Raw genomic sequence first — 27,897 nt, 5'->3', positions numbered from 1 at the left:
AATGCTACCAATCCAGAATCTGATTTCTGACTTGTGATGCAGCCTTAATCATAATGACACTGTGTTCGTTTATTGGCCAGAGGAGAACTGGCCCCCAGACTGAGCCTGATTTCTCTCAAGGATTTTTTTTCTCTCCATTTTGTCACCTGATGGAGTTTGGGATCCTTGTCAATGTCACGTTTCTGGGTTGCTTAATATTCACTTAATATTCAACAATATTATTGATTTGACTGCACTACCACATAACTGTTTGTCTGCAGAACTGTTTTATAGATTAATAATTGATGATATTTACAATGGAACTGAATCAACTCTGAACTGACTTCAGCTGAACAATGACACTATTTTCTTTTAGAGATGCTGTATACACCCGAAACGAACTCTGTTCGCATCATTGAATAATTTTCCTGTTATCACTGTAGCTGCTTTGAAATAATCTGTATTTTATTAAGCGCTAGGCCTATATAAATAAAGGTGACTTGACTTGACATGGGTGACGAGTCATTTAGAATCTGAGACGTGCTTCTTCAAAAACTTTTTGTCATCTAGTTGTGTTTATATTTTACAGGCTCTGGAAAGTGAGTTCTAGAAAAGTGATATATGAATGAAACCTACTTTTACATTAAATTAACATCAAACAGTAACAAAAATGTGAAACAAATGTTAGAAATGTAAACAGTAAAAATGTGCCAAAACTATTAGATCAGAATAATTAATTTAACATATGCCCTAAATGAGAAAAAAAATGCATGTATAAGTCTTAAAAATAAACATAAACATTTGAAATGTGTGCTATTGTAATATGTTAACTTTTTTCTAAAGAATGTTGTAAACCGTAAGTTTTGCTTTTACTTGACACGAACGCCCCTATCGTCCAAACATGGTCATGACTTCCTTGTTCACGACAGTCTGTGAGCCGGTTTTCACTTACGGCAGGCAGTGTGGCAGAAGGCACATGTGTTTCCAGAGTCAACAGCGTGCTCATTGTTAGTCCAACCGGGCACATTTAAAGGTAAATTGTGCTTTTCACTTTTCAGTGCACGTTTTAGAATAACATGTTTATGTAGAATACCGACTGGTGTTATTTGTCTATAATATTTTTGCAATCGGGAGGTATTTGATGTGCTAAAAGGCTAACCTCCCTGGTTCACCATGATCGACAGTAACGTTACTCAGTTACAACAACTGTTATTTCTTTCATGTAAGATATGATAATATGATAAGGAAAGTTTTAAAATCTCCAAAATTTGCATCAGGTCTGGATATGTAACGTCAGTCTTTTCCTCCAGGATTTGTCTGGATCATCATGATGATTAAACTTCACGCTGACTTTCTCGTAATTAAATACCACGTTGCCCAATGTAATCAGCGATTCGTTTATGTGTTTTACAGGATCTTTATCATGTCATTCCGCGGGGGTGGTGGTCGAGGTGGGGGTCGTGGCGGTGGTTTTAACAGAGGTGGTGGTCGTGGAGGTGGATTCGGAGGTGGTCGTGGAGGTGGATTCGGAGGGGGTCGTGGAGGTGGATTTGGAGGGGGTCGTGGAGGTGGAGGTCGAGGTGGATTTAACAGATATCAAGACTTTGGTCCACCGGAATATGTTATCGGTAAGGTATATTTGCTTTCTTTCATCCCTCTGTTTGTTTGCATTCTCTTGCGACTGCTTGTCTCATGCTATACATTGTATTTATGCTCCTCGTGTCTCAGCTGTGGGAGAGTTCCTGCACCCTTGTGAGGATGAAATTGTCTGTAAATGTGTGACGGAGGAAAACAAAGTCCCCTACTTCAACGCTCCTATATATCTGGAAAACAAAGAACAGATTGGAAAAGTGGACGAGATCTTTGGGCAGATTCGTGATTTTGTATCCTTACATGTTTTTGCATGTGATGTTAACAGTGCTGTTAAATTTTACAGCGACTTCAAAACTTAATAGTGATAGTTAGGTGAAGTGTTCTTGTACAATTAAAACTATAAATCCAGACAGCAACATAGTGTCGGCCCACATCTACTCTCGTGTAGTGGAAATCGTACAAGATGAGAGCCACTATGTTGCTATCTTGGAAAGCCTACTGTATTGTATTTGACACATGAATGTCTAAGGCCAATTATTATCAACATGATCAAAACCTTGCTGAGAAACTGTTGCACACAATTGATAGGTTATGTGTGTGCATATATATATACCACGTATATGTATATATATTATATTATATTAGCAAGTAAAAAGCCTTTTAGTATAAATGTTAAAAAATGTGGTACACTTGTGTTTGCTGTCAAAATTATTTTTTTTTTCTAAAGGTTTAATACATTTCCACTAAAATATGATTTTTCTGAATGTTATTTCATATGTCAGGCTTTACAGGATTAATGAGCTAAATTGTTTCCTTAACACATTCCTCAGTATTTTTCAGTCAAACTTTCTGAAAATATGAAGGCATCCTCCTTCAAAAAGTTACAGAAGGTAAGCTCAGTCTTTTATTTTTCTGGATGTGTAATGTTTTTGAACCCTATTTTTATGGTACTTTTTAACTTTATTTATATATATATATATATATATATATATACATATACATATACACACACACGCACAACACTGTTGTAATCAAAATTATTCAACCCCCAATGCAAATCAGGTTTATTGGCATAATTTACAGACTTTCAGCTGTTTGCAATAAACAAATCAAACAAGAGTAATTGAAAAGCTCAACACAACAAATGTTTCAATCGCTTTCCCAAAATTCAACTGAAAATTTGACTTTTAATGACTTTTACAGTCTCAAAATTATTCAACCCCTTTATGGTGAGCATATTTAGGCTACTACTTAGTACAGCAGTTCCCAAACTTTTTTTCCTGCACACCCCCTTCTATGTCCCAACCGGGTTGGCGCACCCCCAATCCCCACTTAAAAAAAAACCCGCAACAAAGCTTTGTTTTATCGCCATATAAAGACTCATGTTTAATCATGCTCAAATTACCAGAACACGCATGACAATAACAACATCAACAAAATTTCAATATAATGCAACAAAGCTACTCACAAGCTTCCACTTTTAACCCTTTCACATGTAAGTTTAAAATATTTTAACTGACTCCCCAGCGTGAGTTTTTCCAAGGCGACCGTTATTTAGAACTTGTCACTTTAATGTTTCCATGGTGATGCGTCATTGCTTGTCACGTGACACAGCGCAACCACAACAGATCTGCTTTTATCTCATTTTTCCTTTTGTCAAAAATATTCACAAATGTATTAGCTGTAGCATAAAACACTGATTCCGATTGTCAAATATGTGTAAGTCGATGTGTTTTGTTGTTTAAACACCTTCATAACGATCGCGTTAGTTGAGCTGTATGCGCGATGGGCGGCGCCATGTTAGTGTGTTTCACAGTTCAGAGAATCGGATCTGTTGGATTTACAGCACGTCAATTCCTCCACTTCTCACGAAATACATGAAAGTAAGAGGCCGGTGAACTGGATGAAGAATAGGGTTAAATGTGAAGCTACTTACACAATGTGTATCTGATATGAATAATACGTGTCGTCTTATTATAATGAAAAAGATTATTATTGCTGCTTTCATAGAAATCAGCAAAATCAAAATCATTGTTTTGCTAGTACTTATGTGTATTTACATGTCTGAAATCTAAAATAAACATTATGTGGTTGAAAACACTCAATAGTTGTGATATATGACAGCACTGGCCCAGCCAACGCGCGAAAGCACATTTGAATTTAGAAGTTGATCACGTGACATATAGCCTAGCAGCTGCAGTGCGTAGAAGACAGCATCTATCAAAAACGAATAAATTATAGTTTTTTTTTATTTAAAATAAAAGCGATTACAAAGGAAATTTTTACTGTTCATGTTTTTTTATTTTATTGTATGGAAAAATCCCACTTAAAAAAACAGACTGCCATTACATTTTTCCTCTCGCGCACCCCCTGGTGGCAGCGGTATGTGTACCACACTTTGGGATTCCCTGACTTAGTAGAACACCCTATTGTTGTTATGACCTGCTGCAAACGAGACGTATAACCAGACACCAGCTTCTGGCAGCATTTCTGTGGAATCGTAGCCCATTCCTCATGAGCAATGGCCTCTAGTTCAGTAATGTTCTTGGGTTTGCGTGCTGCAACCGCATTCTTCAAATCCCACCAGAGATTTTTTATGGGGTTCAAGTCAGGTGATGGCCACTGTAGAATCTCCAGGGCTTCTTCTGCAACCAAGTCTTCATTGTGCTGTTGGAAGGTCCAATCTTCTCTCAACTTTTTGGACCATTCTAGTGACATATTTCTAACATGCAGTCAAATGCAACACTCCACAAACCTAGCCAGTTCAGATATTTCATGTGTTCTAGCACCTGGTGCAGCTAATAAAGGGCTTGATTAGACAACACACATTTTGCAGATTTATGTTGTTGTGGGGGATTCTATTCAGTGGGTTGAATAATTTTGAGTGCAGAAGTCAATAAAAATTGCAATTTTTAACTTTTGGGGAAACCACTTGAAACATTTGCTGTTGAGCTATATATATATATATATATATATATATATATATATATATAGCATGATGTAACACCACATAACTTTTTCCTTTTTAAGCGGTCTTCTCTAATATTTTTTTTAAATACACCCCACTGCTTATCAGTTTTATTTAAAATATTAGACAACAATCAGTGTTCTTTTAGGATTTCCATAATTTAGAAGCGGATATTGCTCCAGAATATCAAAGGGATTCTTATGAGCCTTTAAGCAGTTTTAGCGGCTTCCTTCGGCTGTTCTGCATCTTATCAATACACTAGGATGTGACTAACAGTATTATGATGAAGAATATTTTAATTAACTTTCTCTCCCCTTGCATCAGTTCTACATCGACCCCATGAAGCTCCTGCCCCTCCAGAGATTCCTCCCCAGGCCTCCAGGTGAGAAGGGGCCGCCCCGTGGAGGTAGAGGAGGAGGAAGAGGTGGAAGAGGAGGTAAGACCACACAAGAAAACAATATACATATGCTGATTGGTTCGGTTTTATCATTATCTCTGGTAATAACACCTATTTAATGGACCCAGCAGTGTGTAGCATTCACATTGTGCTCTACACAATGAATCCTAAAACGAGTGTCGTATTTGTAGGAGGCTTCCGTGGAGGTCGTGGAGGATTTGGCGGACGTGGAGGTGGCAGAGGAGGTGGTGGTGGAGGGTTCAGAGGAGGCCGAGGTGGAGGCGGTGGACGTGGATTCAGAGGTAAGTTAGCAATGCTGATCCTCAGAAATTAATAATGAAATTGGATGAAAGTACTTAATTCATGTAAATGGAATATTTTATCCAAAAATGCAAATTCCATCATTTGCTCCCCTTCATGTATTTTCAAACACATTCCTTGGTTACCGTTCAAAAGATTTTAAATAATGTTTTTTAAAAATATCTCATGCTGCACCAATACATGCATATTTGTTCAAAAATAGTACAGTAATATTGTGAAATGATTACAATACAAAACTTTTTTTGTTTTAATATATTTTATAATATAATTCGTTCCTGTGATGTCACATGATCTTTTAGAAATCATTCTAATATGCTGATTTTGTGCTTAAACATTTCTTATTAATTTGATCAATATTGTTCTGCTTAATATTTGTGTGGAAACTGTGATGTATTTATTTTAGCAGTATTCTACAATGAATAGAAAGTTCAATTGAACAATGTATTTGAAATAGGAATGTTTTGTAATTTTGTAAATGTTTTTATGCTGTCACTTTTGATCATTTTATTCATCCTTGCTGAATAATGGTACTTTATAAAATATGAATGCATCTGAGCTGCTCTTTTCCAGTTCCATTGTAGTAGGAGTAACACATCATGTTTTTTCTACTTTCTTTGCAGGTGGAAGATGATGAAGGACTCATAGGGTGGGATCTGTCCTTTCATCTGCTGTGGAAACCTCCGGTGAGAAGCCAGAAGCAGCATTTGGGGCCTTGCCAGAGTCTTTTGACTGTTAATTAATGCCACTCTTGTACAGCTGAACTTTTTGTATTATAAATGTATTTTCTCAGCAGTGGATTTTTTTTATTTGATCTACTGATAGGACTAATGTTTTAAGTTGCCACATGTCTGTGTACAAGAGGACGGGAGTCTCCACAACCTTACGTGGTTGGTTTTCATCCACTTGCGTTTTTACATTCGCTGGAGGTTGGACCAGTATCTGCTTGAACAACGTAACGTAACAGGTTGTGTTATGTAGTGACAAAATGGTGAAGCTAACTCCACAAATAATGATGTAAAACACTTTCATTGTTGGATAATAATGGATGTCTGCATTTACAGAATTGCAAATTGTTTCAGTTGACCTCCAGATGCCACCATGGACTTGCAAAATAAAATCTGTTATGTGCATGACTGTAGTTTTGTTTTTAATTATTTTGTGATGCACCAACATGTTTTCTATTGCTAAAGTGTAGATATTGGGTTGTGACATCTGAATAGGAGAGATTAAGTCTGCAAACCAATCAGAGATTGTTTATTAAAGGCAATGTGTATTGTTATCAAGAGTTAGACTGAGTGTTTAGACAGGGATTTTCCAGATCTTCAGTGTAGAACCAGACAAAAGTGAGAATTGTCTAGATTTTTCTTTGAAAAGCAATACTATGCTGACTACAGCTTAAAGTAACAAATAAAAATGTAAAGAAATTGGAAATGGAAGTAAATGGAAAAGGATTGCCAGAGCTTTATTGTAAAAACAGTGGTGTGTTTTTGGTGACTGTATATTTAAAAGTTCCTAACTGCATATATAATGATATGTGGTGCTGGTATGACGTCAGAACCCGGAAGTATAATTCGCCACTTGTTCCTTTTGTAAGACATTCTGAAAAATCCACCTTTCCTCGCATAAATAAGATTAAACCTCTTCCCTAAGAAAAAAAAAAAACTTGTTTGTGTTTTAGCATACATGTAGGTCCTTGTTGAATAACATTTTCTCCGTAAAGTGTGTAAGCTAATCAGTTTCATATTTACAGTGTAGAAAGCATCTTAAATGCTTTGACAGGCTATTTCTAGTTCGAGTGAATACTGCTCTTTGATTCATTATTTATCAGGTCAAAAAGCGCTGCATGCGCTGAGAAAAACAACGTACTTTGCTCAAGCGTAACCACATCCTGGTCTCTCATTGGTGGAAGAAAGAGTTCTTTAGTTTGCCACACCTCTCCTTCCTTTTCTCTCCCGTGGTGGAATAAAAGCATGGACACAACTGGGAAAGTAAGTTAGCAGCGAAATTTGCCTTCACACTACAGCTACGTAAATTATAAATAGTATACATTTGTGCGCGTTTAATGTACTGTACACACATGTGCAACATTTGTAAAAAAAAACATCGAGTGTCAAGCCAATGCAGTTCAATCAAAAACGCTCTCATATGTAGCAGCACTTGCATGACAGGAGTGCAGATCTAGGTATACAAAGATCCATTGTGCTGCTTTGACCTGTTTTCCGTTGCCCTTGTTTTTTGTATTCAGCTTTGTGACAATGCATGCATAAAAGATCAGAAACATGTTATTCTAATCTTGTTGCATTCAACGGCCCTCCTTCACCACAGATTCTACTTTTACAGCATGTGAATAGAGATTCACAATGCTAATTTTTTTTTGCTAAGTTTTTGCTAATTTTGCTATACATAAACTGTATTAAACATAACTTGGTTTTGTGTTTAACTGCATCTGGTCCTGCACACCATCTACATAAAGTCATCTAAAGCAGTGATTTGCATAACCTTAATTTTAGGTGAAAAATAGTTACAGAAGCATCTCTTCTAACAGTGTTTATGAGCTAACAGCTTCTTTGATTCATCCTCAGGTGATCAAATGTAAGGCAGCAGTGGCCTGGGAGGCTGGTAAGCCTCTTTCCATTGAGGAGGTGGAGGTTGCTCCACCTAAAGCCCATGAAGTTCGAGTGAAGGTAAACCATTAATCTGAACATTGTACCTTTTGACAAAAGCAATAGGTTATTTGATGTGCATAGATTGTAGATGACACAGAGTACTTTGGTCCTCCGTAAAATCTTTGTTTTTAAAGTCACCATGAAATCAAAATGGACAATTCTTGTTTTTTTTTTTTTTGGAATATTGCAGTGTTAAGTATAAATGATTTATCCGTGCACGGCATCTTTTTTTTTTAAAGTCATGTGCCCTCATAATCTTTAATAACAAAAACTTCCCCTCCCTCTTGGAACAGCATCTGTTCTCTGATGATGTGTTTACTGGCGTGAGGGAGAGACAACCTGTCACTCCCATGAGATCATAGCAATAGCAAACCACAACCATCCAATCATTGGTTGAAAAGCCGTTTCACTCAGATATACACAAAGGGGAAAAAAGACTATCGCAACATCCGTTTCAGGCTGCCTATAACATTTTAAAATGACATATCGGGACATTATGAGATCTTTGTATAATTGATATAGACAAGATTTCTCTATTTTTCTGGAAGAGAATCAATCAAAACTAACTTTAACTGGAAAATAACTCTATTCTAGAGCTGCCATAAAGCCAAAACAATCTGTTACTTTAATTTATTATTTACCTATTATCACTCTAAAGCCGCTTTGGAACAATCTACATTGTTAAAAGCGCTATATAAATGAAGATGACTTGACTTGACAAGATTTCTCTTTTTAATTGCACCAGCTCTGCTAAAGCTGTAACAAACCGGCTTGCAGCTGCACCCTGTCAAAGCACCATGTTTTCTGACAGATTTACACCGAGCACGTTCAGTTTTGACCCTGCTGTCTTCAGTGTCTTGTGTCATGCATGATTATGTAGAAGTGTTGTGTTTATGATTGTGTTCTTTTTATTACAAATAATTAAGCAATCAACTCATGTATAGAGAAAAATGTATTGTGCTATGAATATTAATAATAATATATATTCAATTCAAATATAATGGTGAGAAGTCTTGTGTGGTTGTGTGTTTCAGATTCATGCTACAGGTGTGTGTCACACTGACGCCTACACCCTGAGTGGAAGTGACCCTGAGGGCTTGTTTCCTGTCATCCTGGGCCATGAGGGGGCAGGCACTGTTGAGAGTGTTGGCGAAGGGGTCACCAAATTCAAACCAGGTGTGTCAAAACGGGCTATTTACCCTCACTTCAGTGACATTTAATGTGTAAAATGTGAGCAATTTTGGAAGATCGGCTGAAATCCTGAAGCTCTTTCACTTTTTGTGAAGGTGATACTGTTATTCCACTGTATGTGCCCCAATGTGGAGAGTGCAAGTTTTGTAAAAATCCTAAAACCAACCTGTGTCAGAAAATCAGGTAATTATGAATCTATTTTCCATCATCATTATCTCCTTTATGAAAATACGCTAGCATTCAAAAGTTTGGGGTCAGCATGATTAATAAAGTGATCAAAAATGACAGTAAAGAGACTTTAAAATATTTTTAAACATGCGGTTCTTTTTAACTTAATTTTATCCATCAAATAATCCTGAAAAAAAGATCACGTTTCCACAAAAATATTAAGCAGCACGACTGTTTTCAACATTGATAAAATGTTTCTTGAGCAGCAGTAATATCATGTGACTCTGAAGACTGGAGTAATGGCTGCATCACGTTTTAAGATATATTAAAATAGAAAAGTTATTTTAAATTGTAATAATATATCATGTCTTGGTAAACATCAGACTTTTGAATGGTTGTGTTGGTCTTGTTATTGTTCATACTAACTGTCATTTGGTTTATAGATGCTCAGTTGTGATGCAATTCTTTTAGGGTGACCCAAGGTCAGGGTCTGATGCCCGATAGCACCTCCAGGTTCAGCTGTAAAGGCAAGCAGCTCTTCCACTTCATGGGTACCAGCACCTTCTCCGAATACACTGTGGTGGCAGAAATCTCTTTGGCCAAAGTGGATGAACATGCCCCCCTGGACAAAGTGTGTCTGCTGGGCTGTGGCATCTCTACTGGATACGGAGCGGCCATCAATACTGCTAAAGTCTGCTTCATTTAATTAATGTGCATGTCTTTATAATTACTAGAATGTTTCCTTCGGTCTTAATGTCACATGGTCAATAGACACATATTCACCCTGGTAGGTTGAAGCCGGCTCTACTTGCGCTGTGTTCGGTTTGGGAGCAGTTGGGCTCGCAGTCATAATGGGCTGCAAGTCAGTCGGTGCCACCAGGATCATTGGCATTGACATCAACCCAGACAAGTTTGAAACTGCCAAGAAGTTCGGAGCCACTGAGTTTGTGAACCCCAAGGACCACAGCAAGCCCATTCAGGAAGTGCTGGTGGAGCTGACAGATGGAGGGGTTGACTACTCCTTCGAATGCATCGGCAATGTTGGCATTATGGTAAACTGCAGAAACAGCAGCTGTTTAGATAGGGATGAACGAAAGCTGACTAATACAGCCATCCAGATGGTTACAGCAGAACTGTAGATCTCCGCTTAGTTGAATTCGTCATTGTTCCTCAAAATATTTGCTGCCATGGTAACTCATAATTAGAGTCCGTATATTTACCACTATTGTGCTTATGTGAAGTGCATAATTGCCCAGTTGTTGTATATGGCTTAGGATGCTCAGGATGACCATTATTATTGTCACTTTTCTTTTGAATTCAGAGAGCTGCTCTTGAGGCTTGTCACAAAGGCTGGGGAACCAGTGTCATCATTGGTGTGGCAGGGGCAGGGCAAGAAATCTCCACCCGCCCTTTCCAGCTGGTCACAGGGCGTACATGGAAAGGCACAGCTTTTGGTGGTGGGTGTATAAAAAAAAAAGAAAAAAAAAGTATTTTTTATTTATTTAAATCATATATTAATTGTGATATGATTTTATATTATTGTTGTATGGATATTTTATTTTAATATAAATGTTATAATTAATATTATATTAATTATTAGATATGATTTTTCTTAGTTTTGTATAATATTATTAATTGAATAATTTTATTTAGTTTTTTATATTGTTACTATTTTATCTTATTTTTTAATAAGATATATAACTTTATTATATATTTTTGTTACCATTTACATTTTCAAATAGCATATGATATATGCTTTTAGCATGTAGCATAAATATAACATATTAGGTAATTAACTTCATAACAGAAGTATTTTCTCTTTGCTTTTAAGGTTGGAAGAGTGTGGAGAGTGTTCCTAAGCTGGTGAATGACTACATGAGTAAGAAGCTGATGGTGGATGAGTTTGTTACTCACACATTGCCCTTTACCCAGATCAATGAGGCCTTTGACCTGATGCATGCTGGGAAGAGGTACATGCCTTATAAAATGCCTGTTTTTATCTGGTGCTGTTTGGTAATATCATATTAATGCAATGTGGGAAACAAACTGATATCTTAATGCAAACTTTTCCCTTGTGCGTCTTCCACAGTATCCGAACCGTCCTGCAGCTTTGAGCCTCGGGTTCAAACGTGAGTCCTGCCATGAAGAAGACATACTAATCATCAACATCCTTGTCTCAATAGTTACAGTGTTGGCTGTTGTTAATGAATGGTTATTTGTGTGTATAGTTCCAGTTACACACTGAATAAATGTACCAAACAGAAAACATTTTGTGCCTCCTCTTTTTTTATTCTATTTTTTATAGTTAAAATGTTGAAATATTAATGGCTTGGCATCAAATTCTATTGTGTAAATCTGCTCTGTTATAAATCTTGAATGTACATTACAACTATATAAAATATCCAAATAAATTATATGATAGATGTATAAAATAAATCAATGTATTCAAAAAGACTTATGTTCATTTTTTTTTTCAAATAATGGTGAAATTCTAATGGCCTCTTCACACCAAACACAATAACTATGAAGATAAAGGAATAGCTTTAGAAAAATTCACATTTGTAACAAATGTGATAAGAATAGCAGAGTTTATGGCACAGAGGAACGATATTGTTGAAAATCACTTTCAGAATGATTTTTTTTTTTTCAGCTAATGGACAATAAAAAAACATTGACAGCCAATCAGAATCCATCCTGCTTTAAAGAGCTGGAAGCCTCAACCATTTAAAGCAGCAGACAACAAATATGCAGGCACTGGACAGGTGTGAATGCTAAAGTTATCCTTATAGTTATCTTCATACTTTTTGTTCTTGGCGTGAACAAGCCTTTAAAGTCGGCATGAAACGGAAGTTGTGATAGTCTTTTCTTCCCTATTGTGACGTATATCCGAGTAAAAGAGAATTGTCCAATTTGATTTCATGGTGACTTTAGATAGGTTACAATTTTCCCTACTTTCAGTTATAGAAAATGTAAAATTACACATTGAAATACATTTATACTTATCAATCTATTATATTGATATACATAAATGAAATAGTTAACTGAAAAACTAGTGTTTGCTCAAGCAATGAATCATAAACAACCATAGCTTTACGGCGGGAGTCCTCTTCTCTCTGTGTCCTCTAGGGGTCACTGTCTAAACGCGTGCTCCTCATTCACTCACATGTGTTCGCTTGAGTTTGGCCAATCAAATGGTGTTTTCACACACGGAAAGACCCTTCACATTTGTAGAAGATGGCGACTGCTGAACCGGTGAGTCAATATAAGTGCCCCTAAAACATTGTGATGATAGTCGTGGTAGTTATTAATATTAAAAACGTGTTTTATTTTGGTCAGTGCTTGTGTAGAGGGATATCTCTTAAAGCAAACAGTCAATTGAGCTCATGTGTCTGACTGTCGCACATATGTGTTTGAAGGATGTTGTGCAAAAGTGTTAAATATTTAATGTTTTTATCTGGAAAGGGGGGCTGTGAGCATATTTGATGTTTTCTGTGTGAATTTAACATGTTGTTAAACCATCTCTGTTTCTGCCATCTAGACTTATGGTTTGCTGATGTGTCACTAAAAATATAGTGTGGTTTGTTTTTAGTCTCTATGGTCAACGCTTCATGTAGCTCAAAAACAGATATTTTATTAAAACAAAATATAAGTAAATAAGTCCAATTGTTAGATGTTTAGTTTTTAAGTTTGTAATGTTTAGAAGGAATTTTAGTCAATGTCAAAATTTATACAGTTAACACAGTTACTTGTTTAGTTACAAGATTATTGGTCTCTCTGTCTTTTTCTTTATAAACATAGATATTTGTTATTGTAAAAATGAAAGGATACTTGAGGCACCATATCCACATACAGCCTTTGGAGAACCTTTATGTAGGCTACATTTTCAAAAAAGGACAGTTTTCTGAAGAAGTTACTGCAAGAACTTTGAAGAATATCCATTATTCTTCCAGGAACCCTGTCAAAAAGGAAAGACTTTGATACACTTTAAATATTATATTTAAGTTATTTGAGTATGCAGCAGGATATTGAAAGGGTGCCTAGAGGTTCTTCAGGAGGTTCTGCCAGGTTCAGAGCCTGAAGAACCAAAAATGGTTTATTCTGTTCAGTCTGTTTATTTTTATAGTGTTAGATATCTTAAACAAGTTTAGTGTTTTGTTAATCCCTAATATTTAAAGATAAATGTATATTGAATATTCGGCTTGTAAATCTTTAGATAAAATAGTGGAACTGTAATAAAAAAAAATATATAATGTAGTGGAAATGTTCTTTGTAGGAAAATTCAACAAATCCACCAAATTCAGAAGAAGAAAAAAACGCTGAAAATACGCAAGAGATTGTGAGTCTGGAAGATTACATTAAACATCCTCTGCAGAACAGGTGAAGTCACCCAGGCCACACACATTTCATGGTTTTTGTGCATTGTAATGCAAAAAAAAATCTGGAAGAGTGATCTATTTTTTGTTTTGTTTTTGGGGGACAGATGGGCTCTTTGGTTCTTTAAAAATGACAAAAGCAAAACATGGCAGGCTAATCTCCGTCTCATCTCAAAGTTTGACACAGTGGAAGACTTCTGGGCGTAAGTATTAACAAGAGGGAATCGAAACGACACGGACAGGATGAATGATTAACCAAAGAAGACCTTTGGTTAAATAAACCGATAGTTAGTTGTAAGCAGCAATGTGGCACTAACGCAGGTTTTGGTGTTCTGTTCCCAGGTTATACAATCACATTCAGTTATCAAGTAACTTAATGTCAGGATGTGACTACTCCCTCTTCAAGGTAAGGCACAGTATTGCATTTTCAAGATATATAGTATTTTGAATCCATCTAAATTGATCCTTTTGCACTTTTCGGAGCAGGATGGCATTGAGCCCATGTGGGAAGATGAGAGAAACAAGCAGGGCGGCCGTTGGCTGATCACCCTGTCCAAACAGCAGCGCAGAGCCGACCTGGACCGCTTCTGGTTGGAGACAGTAAGTCCGCACTCTGTCTAGTCGGTTTAACTGCATTATCTGCAAAATTCATTGTGTGCTAATAGAACCTGAAGGCTTAGATGCTCTCTCTCTCAATTCAGTTTTTTTTTTAATATATATATATATATTTTTAGCTTTTGTGCCTTGTGGGAGAAGCATTTGATGACCACAGTGATGATGTCTGCGGTGCAGTCGTCAACATCCGAACAAAGGGAGACAAAATAGCGATATGGACGACAGACTACGAGAACAAAGATGCTGTTGTACACATAGGGTAAAAAAATAGTTTTGACCAATATGAACACCTAGGTTAAAATTCACCCTATCTATTTTTGAAATGCATGTTATTTCTCTTATTTTTCACCGATTCATCCGTGCATACATTTCATTTCTGACCCTCAAAAGGTCATAACCTCATCTTCAGTTGAAACTGCAGACTTCTCTCTGGTGATGTTTGCAGTACTTCTCCATTCATTTAGTCCGCTTAAATCCCGCCCCTTCAAACTCAAATTCATCTGCCTCCATTCTTAAAGTCGGCATGAAATGGAAGTCTTTTCCTCCGTATTGTGATGTATATCCAAGTGAAATGGCTTTTCAAACAAGAAGAAATGTAAGGCGCAATGTTCCCTCTAAGCTGCGCGCGTGTGCGGTCGCACACTTCTGATGCCTCGGCCGCGCAGAAAAGAATAAAATGCCATGCAGAGGACTGAGGCGAAATGTGTGGGGAAATCCATTTGATTTGTAGTTTAAGTGAGAAATAATTTCAGTGTTCTGGTCAACTGCTATAGAGTGAAAACTGGTGAATGCAGTTTACAGGTTTCATAGAAAGAGAATGATGTGAGCACGTGTGATTGGCAGTGAGTCGTGTGTGCGGACCAAATAGCTCTATACGAGAGGCAACGACGAGAAACGCAGTGTCATGTTTTAAAGAAGAGTGGTTTGATTAAAGTGGTGGAAATAACGGATGATGGACACAAAACGGTAACAATTACACACCCACCCGTGTGCAAACTCAAAATACATCATTAGTTTAAATAGATGTTTTTGTGTGTGTGTTTCAGGCATGGTTAGATTACTATAAAAAAGTTCACATATTCACTTTTATTGAAAATGTTTAGCTATTAGATCTTTTTAAATAATAATATAATATGTAAACAAATTGAAGCATTTAAACGGATATATTATATCACTTCAAATACTTCAATTCGGGTTTTTTATATTATATTATATTAGGCCTATATTTTATTATATTATAAGCCTAAATAAAGAAATCTCACAAGGGTATTGTTTAGGGCTCCTTGCCATTAATAAGTTTGAAACCCCCTGCTAAAGAAAATATTGGAAATTCATAAGCAGTAAACAATCATTTAACTTTGTTCCTGTGCACAATTAATTGACTGTACAAAAACACTTTATGGTTTTCCCAAACCATCTCAGTGTAACAGCTTAATTTTCTTTCAAACTATGTTATTGTAAAGAATTGAACTGTCCTGCAGAAGATTTTTTTTCTATTTTTCATAGGATTTCTTGGTAAAGACTGTACAGTTAACAGCACTGTAAAACAAATCTCAGGTAACCTAAAATGTTCTTCATTTAGTGACTTCTTAATTAACTGCTTGTTTTTCAAAAGTATGATTTAATACCAATAAGTTACATCAAGGGTCAAATAAAATAGAAATGGCACATTCAAGTTAAAAGTTACAACTGAATGTTGAAACCACTGTGTTTCTACGTATGCTGTACAGATCAGGTAAGAATATTTTTGCTCGGGTGGCGAAAAATATCCGCCCAATAGAAAAAAGTTTTGCTCAGCAAGAAAAAAAATTAGAGGGAACATTGGTAGGGCGGGACTTGATTTTGCCCATCGGGAAATGATTGGGTCATTGTGGTTTGTTATTGCAATGACACTGCGGTATTCAATAAAAAAAAACTGTGCATTTTGATTTCATGGTGACTTTTTAAGGGTGTGTTCACACTTGGAAGTTTTGGTTAAATTAAAACAAACTCTGGTGCACAGTTCATTTGAATAAGTGTGAACGCTGCCATCCGAACCCTGTTGCGCACCAAACAAGCGGACGGAGACCCCTGAAAAGGTGGATCTCGGTCTACTTCCAAGTGAAATCTGGTGCGGTTCGACTGAAATATGAACGCAACACGGAACAAAGACATCTAAACGAACCAAAAAGACCAAATGCTGAATCATACCCGTTTTTTCTTGTCATAGGAGCTCAGCAACACCATCATTGCAGCAGATCTTCGTTTGTGTGCAACTGTTTTGACTCACATTTTATAAACTCTTGAGTTCTCACCTGGTCAAAATACCATTATGTACACACCTACAGCAAGCTCATTTAGCCCAGAACACAGCATTGTTTTGGATGTTCGTCAAGCTCTGTCGGAAAAGTTTTTAGGTTTTAGTTTCGGTCTAAAAATTACGGTGTGAACGCCAAGTCAACCAGGACTAAATGTATTATTTTCTTTTTTTGGTCTGGACCAAAAGATCCAAGATAATCGAACTGCAAGTGTGAACACACCCTGAGGGCCATGCCCACATCTCCAAGTCCCCGTCCTACTTTATTTTTTTATTATTATTCTTTTCCAATAATTCGTTGTACTCGGATGTACGTCACCAATATGGAAGAAAAGATCTGCCGCTACTTGTTTAATCGTGACTTTAATCTTTACAAATCTTTTCATTTGTGGTTATAAAGTAGACACACATTATTATGTCTTGCCTTCATCTGTAAATTTCTAAATTTTTATCTGTTTATTCACAGGCGTGTGTACAAGGAAAGATTAGGTGTGCCACCAAAGGTCATCATTGGATTCCAGTCACATGCTGACACGGCCACCAAAAGTGGTTCCACCACCAAGAATATGTTTGTTGCTTAAGGAGCCTTTTAAACAGTGGGTATTTTTTGATAGAGTCTAGATATTAGCAAGATTGTTCATGCTATAATTTCATTTCAGATGCTGCAACAACAGTCTGAATCTTGTATCATATTCAAATCTTCATTGAAAGAGACAGAAAAATTAAAACAAAACTGTCCTGGGATCTGACCTTTTCACAGAATGCTGTGGGGGAAACACTAGAAAATTAAAGGCCTTCAGATATTTACAAAACAACAGTGTATAAACACAGAGCCACGTTCTTTTAAAAAAAATGTTACTACATACTATTAGCAGATATTTCGCTGGTGGGGATGGGAAGTGTATTCAATTTATGAATGTTTTTCTTTCATATTCTGTTCGCCTTTTTATGTTGAGTTGCAGTTACTAAATCTTAAGTGTAATTTATTTATATTTTTTTACTCAATCCATTTGTTTCTGCTCTGGGTTTAGTGTTCGAGTGATGTGGACTGATCATGATATTTCTAATTACACTATTAAAACAATTCTTGTATTGCAGCTTGAGAATGTCAACGGTTAATTCTGTTTAAAGACTTGTATAAATTTGTATTTTTGCAGTCTTGTTCTACATTCCTCATGTAAAGTGTTCCAAGGCAGTATTGAGAAAACTGATCTCCAGTTCTAACGTTTTCCTAAGGGGTTTCATTGAGTAGCCTGATAAAAAAATAAATATATAGAAACCCCTTTCTTGAAAATGGGTGCTTATGAAAATGTATGGAAATTGACTGTAAATAAAATGTACAGTGCATTGTCTATATCCAGTGAAGAGCCACTGAAATGCATATGTTGATGATAAATAAACAATCCTTTCTGAGATTCTTGAAATGTGGGAACCATTTTCTCATTACAGGAGGTTAGAATTTTGTAACCATTTTAGCTAAATGTATGCCCTTCCCTTTGCTCATGAATACTTTTTTTTTTCTGTCTATACAATTAAGCAGTATGAATAACTTAAACTATGATGGAAAAAGCCTTATCAATTTTGCAAGAACAACATTGACGTTTGTGATTAAAAATAATTCTAGTAATTAAAAGAAATCAATGCATTATTTGGAATGGGAAATAATTGAGCAAAATTGCTTTAATGCTGTGTTTGTTAAAGAATACCATTCACACTGTGATGTACATTAATGCCAGGTTGTACAAGCCCATTTCCAGAAAAGTTTTTTGTAACATTGGATATCCTTTTGTTTGTTTGTTGTACTTTAGTCTGTTAAATAAAGGTTAAAGAGAATCCCAATAAAATGTCCCCCAACTTTTCTGGAAATGGGATTGTATGTCAGATCTAAATGTATTTACTCATGACCAGAGCAATACTTTGGGCGAATAAAACAAAACAATTTGTGCCACTTAAATGTTTGACATCCTTACTCTTTCAACTAGTCTTGAGGCCAGTTTCTGATACCAGTTTGATCTGGTTGGCCTACAGACTGGGTTGGATCTTCCTCCACACGCTCAAGATGATGATCCAAAGTACTTTCAGATAACACAGATGGTGTCCTGCTCCGGGCATGTCTGGGTCCATCCTCCTGGAAATGTGATAGGCCTTTGGTATGATAACTTGGGCTGTGGCTGGCAGAGGACAGGGTTCTCTGGCTCCCATTTAGGTAACTACCATAGTTCACAGAGTCCTTTGAGTCCTGCCGTGAGTAGAAGGAGTTGATGTGTGAGCCCTGATAGTTGTACGCTCTCCAACCTGGCCGTCTCCTGCGGTGACATCTGCATTTCAGTATGCGGATGAAAGCTAGCTTGAACTCCCGGCTGTAGCAGGGATAGATGATGGGATTTAGGCAGCTGTTGAAGTAACCAAGCCAGAAGATGATTTTGAAGACAGTTTCAGGTGGCCTCAGGCTGGCGTTGAATGCGACTGCAAAGAGAAAGCACACCGGTAAAGGTAAAGCTATTGTCATTAAATGAGCCATATGACATGAGTTATTCACATTACAAACTAGTATCACATTGCACTTGGAATCATGTTAAGAATTTGAAAATGACACAATTTTCAGAGAAAGCATAAGCCATGAAGTGAATTTCAGAGAAAACTTGTCAATTTTTGGTCATGCTGTGTGAGTGGGATTAGTTTTGTTCTCTCTCTCATTTAACACATGACTGGTGTGCCCCCTGCTGGCACAATTTGTGACTGTTCGTGATTATTCCCCCTGCCATACAACTGTTTGTTTGTTTTAAAGATGTGTTATTTGCTTTAGCATCCAGCAGGTGGCAGCAACGCTTGCTTAGCAAAATTGTCCGCTTTCAAGATGGTATGAAACTAAAAATGTGTCATTGACAATAAACTTAATGGCAGATGTGCATAGCATTTATAAAGAAGGAAGTTATCATACAACAAAGTTTAAACAAATGAATATATTGTGTTTACTCTTTGATGTGAACTTGGAAGAAAGGGCACGTGGTGCATTAGACACTGGTTAAACATATCAATCAGCAGTAGTTTGGATGATCAAGCTTATGTTTTTAGGACACATAGAACTAAGTGAATAAAGATAACATGCTACTGAAGTGTTCTTTTACATTATAATTTATAAAACACTAACACAACTCTGTGATTTAGGTAACATTTCAACTTTTGTAAATGTTTATGTGAATTTCTGAAAATTGAAATTAAATGAAATTTACTTTAGGGATAAGAAAGAAAGAAAGAAAGAAAGAAAGAAAGAAAGAAAGAAAGAAAGAAAGAAAGAAAGAAAGAAAGAAAGAAAGAAAGAAAGAAAGAAAGAAAGAAAGAAAGAAAGAAAGAAAATAGTGATTATCTATAAGTAGAGTAAGATAAAACCACCTTAGCTCCATCATCTCATAACCCTTGTTGAAATATGAATGTGTGAAAGATGTGTATCTGCTGAACCAGTTGTGAGTTGATAACCTGAATATGAAAAGCTTCATCTGTTTATCACAAAACCAACATTTAGCAAGATTTGTAGAAAAGGTGTATTTTTCAATTTTCCCAACTTTAAATTTCAGTGGTAGAGCCGTAGATCTGTGCCATGAACTGCTTTAGGCTGAGATCCCTGGTGTGTAAACCGGAAGCACCTCTATGCTGCAGTGCACCTCATGACCAGTGCATTGACCCACTGCATTCAAAGCACCATGGGAACCATGAGACTTGGCTGAAATAATGATTCCATGAATGAAGGCCAAGAGAGTATAAGTGAGATCTAGGCTTCATCCCTTAAAGGAATCATGAATGGACTTTAAATAGAGCTTAATTAATGTTACACAGCAAAGCAGCTCACTTAAATAATAAATACTCTCATTATGATAACCGCTCTTGAAAAAACCTCTTCTAGAATGTAACTGTTCTAGAACAATAGGATTCAGAGGAAGCAAACAAGTTGATTACTGTCCACATCCTTGCATCCTGTTTTTGTACAACTTGTATGCAGTCAAGTGGCTCGCTTTTCTTTCATTGTCTAGTTTGACAGGTTAGGAAACTTATCAAAGATTTATGTAACAAGACTCATAAACCCTGTTAGCATGTGCATATCATGTGTTCAGCAATGAATGAGCCAAAATTATGAGCAGATCTTCTTAAGCTTAATACCTATATCAGTATCCCACTTACACGGTTACTTACCAACTAAAAATTTGAAATGAAATTCTTTTAAAGATTCAAAGTTTTAAAGAGTTTTCATTTAAACACAAAGTGACCTTGTCTAAATTAACTTGAAACATTGTATCATGATGTGTTCATGTTAATATGACCTCTGTATCTACAGTAATACACTGTAAGGATCCAGTAAACACGCTACTGTTTTCCACTTAAGTTAAATTCAAAGAAAAGCACTGTTGCCTAATTAAGAACCAGGCCAGCTGAACTTCGAAGCACACTGCCCTGCTGAGATAACCCTGTCTGGGACAGGAATGACTACTATGCTAATTCATTAATAATAACCTGCCTTTGAGTCTGAATGGCTGCGGTCCAGGGCCTCGTTCTCATACTCCCTGCTGTGACAGCCAAACGACGGATGCAGCGGACCCCACACTGGGGGCCCCGTGAGAGGAACAGGAAACAAAGTGCAAAAAGATTTATTCTGTCTTAACCCCTACTCTGCGGTCTGCCCACTGACCTCAAGCGTCCAGCAGCAGAAGGCTTTGTGTTGGATAAATCAATTGTACGTATTTCCTGTGAGTGTAAGGCAAATTTGTTTAGTAGAATAAGTGAGTACAAAACACAGAATTGACACTTCCACTGTAATTTAAGCAATTTTCTTAATATGTTAAATTATTATTTATTTTTTTATGCAATTTTTTTAATATATGTTTTTGTTTATTATTATTAAAAATATAAAGTTATTCTGTATTTTGTGTTGTTCCTGTAGTAGGCCTAACAAAATGAAATAAAAATAGAATTGAAAAAAAAAGTTTTCCATTTACCTTGCCAAACTCTTAAGACATATAGAATCAATAGACCAATTACAATGAATCATTATTTGCATTCAATTTAAACAGTAATAATGTTTACTTCTTGTAAAGATTGTTTCATCTTAACTGCTGTTTGGTAACCTTTCATAGATCCTAAGTAATGACATGAGAACAAATATTGACAGGCATATTGCATTATATAAGGCATCAAGATGTTTAATGCCAAACAGGATGAAGGATGCCAGACTTAATGTCAAACTTAATGACAGGAATGTCATTAAGAATTTACAATTTTATGAATGTCAGTATTTTAACTACAATTTATTATTATTACTACGACTAACACTAGCTGAAATAATATATCACTTGCCTAAGGTGGTTAGCTGGTCTCCTGAGCTGATCTGTTGGCTGGTTTTAAAGAGGTTTTGGCCAAATTTCTACTGGTCAGACTGGAAGACCAGCAAGAATATCTCAGACTGGCATAATGGTAATGTTCGTGTGTTTGTGTCTGTGTGGCCTGGTAAACCCTATATTATGGGGACAAAATGTCCCCAAACAAAGATGGCAATATTTGAAGTCTTTGTCCTTGTGGGGACATTTTTTAGTCCCCATGAGGAAAACAGCTTATAAATCATACTAATATGAAAATAATTATATGAAAATATAAAAATGCAGAAAGTTTTATGTGATGGGTACGTTTAGGGTTAGTGTAAGGGGCTAGAATATACAGTTTGTGCAGTATAATAAATCATTAAGTCTATGGAAAGTCCCCATATACCACATACAGTGTGTGTGTTTTCTCTAGAAAGATTTTTGTATGTGGGCTTTCAGAAATATAAGGGGATATTTAATAGATCTAACAGTTGATTGAAGCAAGTATTCAGTTTATTTGGTGCAAGTCGCTACATGTTATACAAATCATTAATTAAAAAAGAAATTGGCCAAAAATGGTTAGATATTTTTATGTTACCTTTATATGTTCTGTAAAAGAAAGAAAGAAAGAAAGAAAGAAAGGAAGAAAGAAAGAAAGAAAGACAGAAAGACAGAAAGAAAGACTTAAGCAGCTTAAACTGCTTTGCTAGTCCTAGCTGGTCTGTCAACTGCCTGCTGGTTTTTTGATGATCAGGCTGGAAGAGAGTTTAAACCAAGACCACTGTGGATGGATTTAATGGATTTAATTTTGATTAATAAGTTCATAATGTTCTATCTATTTCATTGTAGCTTCTCTTTGTGACAACTTAGTGTGACAACATGAATGGGAGAGGGGGGACAAATTGTGCAACTGTATAATAAAAACCTACCAAGTGGTAAAGTGAGGAAGAATGGCAACCAGCACAGCGTAAACATTCCAACCACAACCCCCAAGGTCTTAGCTGCTTTCTTTTCCCTGGAAAACTTCAGGAGTTTGACCGTGAGAGAATTCCTCGCCTGATGAGCGCGACTTCTGGCTGCAGTGCTGGTGTCCTCGTGCACCTGCGAACCCCTGTGAATCCTCAGCGTTATTTCACCCGAATTCATCGTTTCCGTCTTCACACCAGCTTCTAGATTCTTCGTCGTCCGTTTAGCCACTACGTAAACACGGCAGTACATGACTAGAATAACAATTAAGGGGATATAAAATGAGCCGAGCGATGAGAAGAGCGCGTAAAAGGGTTCCTCTGTTATTGCGCACACCGTGTGGTCCGGTGACGGAGGCTCCTTCCATCCTAGCAGGGGTCCGATAGAGATGACCAAAGACAGGACCCAAACTCCCAGCATGGCCAGCAAAGCTCTGGGTCCCGTCACGATGTTGGGGTATTGCAACGGATGGCTCACTCCGATGTAACGGTCAATGGATATTACGCACAGACTCATGATGGATGCTGTGCAACATAACACATCCACAGCGGCCCAAACATCACAGAAAATCCTCCCGAACACCCAGTAACCCAATAATTCCAAGGTGGCTGATACGGGTAACACGGTTGTGCCCAGGAGCAGGTCGGCAATAGCGAGATTTACGATGAAATAATTAGTTGGAGTTCGCAGGTGCCTATTGCACACAACTGACAGTATCACCAGGATGTTTCCAGCCACCGCGAAGATGATGAAAGTCCCCAATGCCAAGCCGAGCGGGACGGCACGGGACAGGAGTAGAGGCTCGAGTCCTGTGCCATTTAACTCGGAAGAGTTTGAAAACACCGGTGACTCTTGATACGCATCCAAAGAACCGATTCCCCAGGACAGTGTGACTTCATCTTCATTTTGTTGGTTCATTTTGGCGAAAAATGTTCTCCATTGCTGATACGTTGGTTAGCCGCTTGAGTCAGGTTCCTAATGAATGATTAGAACGTTGCGTGAGTTAGGCCTAATGAGCCATGTTTTCATTCTGATGCTCTCATGTAATGTGAAAATAAGTGTCTCTGTCTCAGGGGTAAGACTTTAATACCGCCCATCTCTGCTTCAGTCTCTCCGAACTGAATGTCGATTTTTTTTTTTTAAACGGGGGATGAGTGCTGAAGAGGCACATGCTCTAGCCATAGGAGGAACTGGAGAGTGTCTTAAACTTTTAAATAACATTTCCATATTTGTCTGCCTCAAATTACTTTAGAAAGACACCATATATCCAAATAATTGAAAAAGGGGAAAATGGGAAAGAAATAGATACAACCCCACAAACGTAACAGACAGATAATTAATTTTGTTTTTAAATCAAAAGGCCATTCTTTCAAAGTTATTGGTGATCACTGCAAACGAGAGGATCTGTTTTAATTGTTAAATATACATTCAAAAAATGCATTTATTTGAAGAAAGTTTTTACACACAATTTCAAAATAAACCAGTTTAGTTGGTTTGGGTCAAATTAATTTACTTTTACTTAATTCATTTGTAGTATGTTTAACTTAACATTATTACATTTGTTAAAATAAATTTTCTTATGTTGGTTCAACTAGATTTAAAAAAAATAATAATTTTGAATTAAGGTTTGAATTATTTAATTAAGCCAGGAAAGAAAAAAAATCAAGTTTTCAAGAACATTTTGTGAATCATGCAGTAAACTAGTGTGACATCACAGGTTTATTTCTGGCTTACACTTGTACCCAGACCAGACCACATAACAACCATGCCACTTTTGCTACACCAATTTGTCTCATGCAAAGACTTCATTAGCATGTCTCCTGTGGAGTCTGAAGATGAGCTCATTGGATTGGAGAGACATGAGGTTTTAATCTCAAGGTGCACCAGGAACTGGAGAGCTTTTTAGGTCCCAATCTTACTTTGTTTTACTATGACATTTGGCAGACATATTTTTTAAATCTGACTTCAAGTTATTGTACGCATCTTTATTAATTCCCTGTGAGTCGAACCCATGACCTTGGCGTTGCTAGCACTATGCTCTACTGCTTGAGCTATAGTTGTTGTGAATAGCTATAGTTGAGTCCGATACATAGACTGCCATAAATGGCATCTCTTTTATGATCCTAAACTATAGTTTCTTAATGTATTTATCTCTATAACTTTGCTAAGCAAAATGTGTCCATGCTTGTGTTTATATCTAAAGAAAGGTGTAGCCTATTACATATAAAAAATTTAAGCACAATAAGTAAAAAAAAAAAAAAAAAAAAAAAAAAAAACAGGCAGTATAAAAGTATTCAAAACACTGTCATGGAAGTCCACTGACTTGAGAACCCATGTGCAGCATTTATTAACAAAACTTGAACAAAATAAACAATGACTTGTACTTGACTGACAAGCAAAAAATAAACCTCACCAAACAGAAGTAAGAAAACATCATCAAAGCTAGACAGAGAACAATCTTCATCTTTTGTTTTAATGGCGATTGGCATCCAAGTATAAGGTGCATTACCGTCACTATACTGCAGTGTGGGCCGGAGTCAACTACCTCCCATGGGCGTCGGAGACCATTATGGGTGGGACAAGAACAACAAGACAATGATGTTGGACCCACTTACGTCTGTTCACTTTTTTACTCATGCTATAGCCAGACAAAGGTACGGTGGCCGAGAGAGCTCAACGCGCTGCAACTGAAGAAAACGCATGCAAATAGAAGAAAACACATGTAAATAGAAAACAACGCGTGCAAATAGAAAAAAAACACATGCAAATAAAATAAAACGCATGCAAATAGAAAAAAAACGCATGCAAATAGAAAAAAACGCGTGCAAAAAAAAAAAAACAACACCTGCAAATTAAGAAAACATCTTCATCAGTTTCACAACACACTTGTGCTCCAAATACTCACAACACCACCAAATACATAAACACGCTGCAAATAACACAGAGCACAACGGAAATGTTTCCAGGGGAACCAAATAAGTGACGAACCCGGCTGGGACGTGCCGGCATAGATATCCATAAATCTATGCGTGCTGGTGCTTACAGCTTAAAATTATACTTTATTTATTTGTTTATTTATTTATTTGTTTGTGCAAAACATACAGAGATTACATTTTTTATGACATACAACTTGTATACAATGTACAAAATGTATTAACAATATGTTCAATGTCATCAGAATACAAATGAGAAAAGAACAATGAGCTGGAAACTAAAATAAATAAATAAATAAAAAAGAAAAAGAAGAAAAACATTAAGGAAAGATATTTATCTATACATCAGTTACACTGTACAAATTGTCTCATGTTATTACATTTTCATAAAGAAAAGTTTCGTAAGAAATGTTAGGTAATGTAGGGTCCAAAATTTTAAAGTTGAGACACAGATATATAACGCATATTTTAAAAGCTTTTTTTGTAAACTAAAAATAAAAATGTATTTGCATCCGTTATGTTAACAGCATCATATTTCTGTGTTAAGACCAGCTGATGGACACCGTGCTGCGTTGTCATGGGAACATCCCACGTTGTCTTTAGTTGCTCCCTTCATCAAGTGCGTTCCACACGGCTGCCTAACAGCACACTAGAGCCTCGCTCACTCCAAAAGGGCTCTGCAATCTGCCCTTCGAAGGGAGTATGGCATAGGGAAGCTCACGAGCAATAAGCACGTCCCAGCCGGGTTCGTCACTTATTTGGTTCCCCTGGAAACATTTCCGTTGTGGTCTGTGTTATTTGCAGCGCGTTTTCTGTATTTGGTTGTGTTGTGAACTTTTGCAGCGCGTTTCCTTATTTGGAGCACACGTGTGTTGTGAAACTGATGAAGATGTTTTTTTTAATTTGCTGGTGTTTTTTTCTATTTGCACACGTGTTTTTCTATTTGCATGTGTTTTTTTCTATTTGCATGCGTTTTTTTCTATTTGCACACGTACATTTGCATGTGTTTGCTTCAGTTGCAGCGCGTTGAGCTGTCTCGGCCACCGTACAAAGGTGTCAAAACATGTTATAAAAACGGACACTTCCAGTTCTTGATTATTATTGGCTGAGCGGTGTTCGATGCCATTGTAATATAGCCTAGGGCCTAGGCCTACTTAACCACACAGTTGAGAGTCGTAAAATGAGACGTTGCGCAGCCAGCAAAGTTGCAGTGGAAAAAAAACTCACAGTTCGAGCGCCAAATACGCACGAAGACAGCGAGGATCAGCTTCAAGAGAGAGTGAGACAAAGAAATATATCATGTAGTTTATCACATCATACGAAGTTTAAAACATTTAAATAGACATCAAGTAGTAATTAATATATATGAATCTTAGTTGAGGCTATTAGAGCTGGTTTGTTTGCTGAGAGACGGAAATTAACGCGCTGTTTGATTTGTGATCGTGCTGTGCTTATTCCATTCATTCGAGTAGGCTATCATATTGTGCAAGGCTTAAATCATTTAAATATACATACAATAATATACAATATCATATCGTAGACCATGTATATGATGTAGCCTATTTGAGTTGATATTACTCTTGCCAAACTCTGGTTTCTGAGAGATGCAGGCATAGACGAATTTGCGCTCGTTTCATTTTTACTCTCACTCGTTCCCTTCACTCATTATTGCATAGAGATTTTAGATAAGGTATTTGGCTTCGAGAACACCCCTAATCTACTCCAGTAAAAAAAATTCTGGAGGATGATCCAGCCACATTTTTTTGCCTTCCGACGCCCATTACCTCCCAAATAGAATAGGAAAAAAAAAGTCCTTAAATTCTGTTAATTAATCCAGTTCTTTTCTTCTTCTTCTTCTTCTTGTAAGATTCCGGCAGTGTAGACGCTGCTGAGCGTATTACTGCCCTCCACAGGTCAAAGTTTGAACTAAAGTCTTACATACAGTCCAGTGTCATGCAGGAATTGAAGAACTGCCTTGGAGATCAGTTTATGCTCGTCACTGTGTCCAAACAAAGATAAAACAGAAAAAGCCCTAACACCAAGTCCTGACAATTTAATAAAAAGTACATTTCTTTCTGCCCTA

General features: G+C 36.8%; 4 protein-coding genes across 4 annotated transcripts; 3 read left to right on the top strand and 1 right to left on the bottom strand.

The window, feature by feature from the left end:
- The first annotated feature begins 932 nt into the window (after window positions 1-932).
- On the top strand, window positions 933-6,370 carry gar1 (GAR1 homolog, ribonucleoprotein). Its single transcript, XM_056240771.1, has 7 exons — window positions 933-1,012; window positions 1,393-1,607; window positions 1,708-1,862; window positions 2,403-2,462; window positions 4,865-4,976; window positions 5,129-5,239; window positions 5,879-6,370. Exons 2-7 carry the CDS (start codon window positions 1,403-1,405, stop codon window positions 5,887-5,889), a joined length of 654 nt encoding a protein of 217 aa, XP_056096746.1. The 5' UTR covers window positions 933-1,012; window positions 1,393-1,402; the 3' UTR covers window positions 5,890-6,370.
- A 726-nt stretch (window positions 6,371-7,096) lies between these two features.
- adh5 (alcohol dehydrogenase 5) lies at window positions 7,097-11,549 on the top strand. The gene is made up of 9 exons (XM_056240770.1): window positions 7,097-7,246; window positions 7,841-7,942; window positions 8,959-9,100; window positions 9,211-9,298; window positions 9,755-9,974; window positions 10,075-10,335; window positions 10,605-10,740; window positions 11,115-11,253; window positions 11,373-11,549. The coding sequence occupies exons 1-9, from the start codon at window positions 7,229-7,231 to the stop codon at window positions 11,395-11,397; spliced, it is 1,131 nt and encodes a 376-aa protein (XP_056096745.1). The 5' UTR covers window positions 7,097-7,228; the 3' UTR covers window positions 11,398-11,549.
- Window positions 11,550-12,417: 868 nt separating this feature from the next.
- On the top strand, window positions 12,418-17,317 carry eif4ea (eukaryotic translation initiation factor 4ea). The gene is made up of 7 exons (XM_056240772.1): window positions 12,418-12,535; window positions 13,557-13,660; window positions 13,764-13,859; window positions 13,999-14,062; window positions 14,143-14,256; window positions 14,391-14,530; window positions 17,034-17,317. Exons 1-7 carry the CDS (start codon window positions 12,518-12,520, stop codon window positions 17,146-17,148), a joined length of 651 nt encoding a protein of 216 aa, XP_056096747.1. The 5' UTR covers window positions 12,418-12,517; the 3' UTR covers window positions 17,149-17,317.
- Window positions 17,318-18,539: 1,222 nt separating this feature from the next.
- Window positions 18,540-23,878, bottom strand: adra1bb (adrenoceptor alpha 1Bb). The gene is made up of 2 exons (XM_056240768.1): window positions 22,845-23,878; window positions 18,540-19,033 (listed from the first exon to the last, which is right to left on the bottom strand). The coding sequence occupies exons 1-2, from the start codon at window positions 23,797-23,799 to the stop codon at window positions 18,546-18,548; spliced, it is 1,443 nt and encodes a 480-aa protein (XP_056096743.1). The 5' UTR covers window positions 23,800-23,878; the 3' UTR covers window positions 18,540-18,545.
- Between the last annotated feature and the right edge of the window lie 4,019 nt (window positions 23,879-27,897).

This window comes from Rhinichthys klamathensis, unplaced genomic scaffold (genome assembly GCF_029890125.1).
Source record: "Rhinichthys klamathensis goyatoka isolate OS25496 unplaced genomic scaffold, OSU_Roscu_1.1 h1tg000612l_1, whole genome shotgun sequence".
Taxonomy (NCBI): Eukaryota; Metazoa; Chordata; class Actinopteri; order Cypriniformes; family Leuciscidae; genus Rhinichthys; species Rhinichthys klamathensis.
The sequence above is the reverse complement of the archived record's forward strand: the minus strand, read 5'-3'. Positions and strand labels throughout refer to the sequence as shown.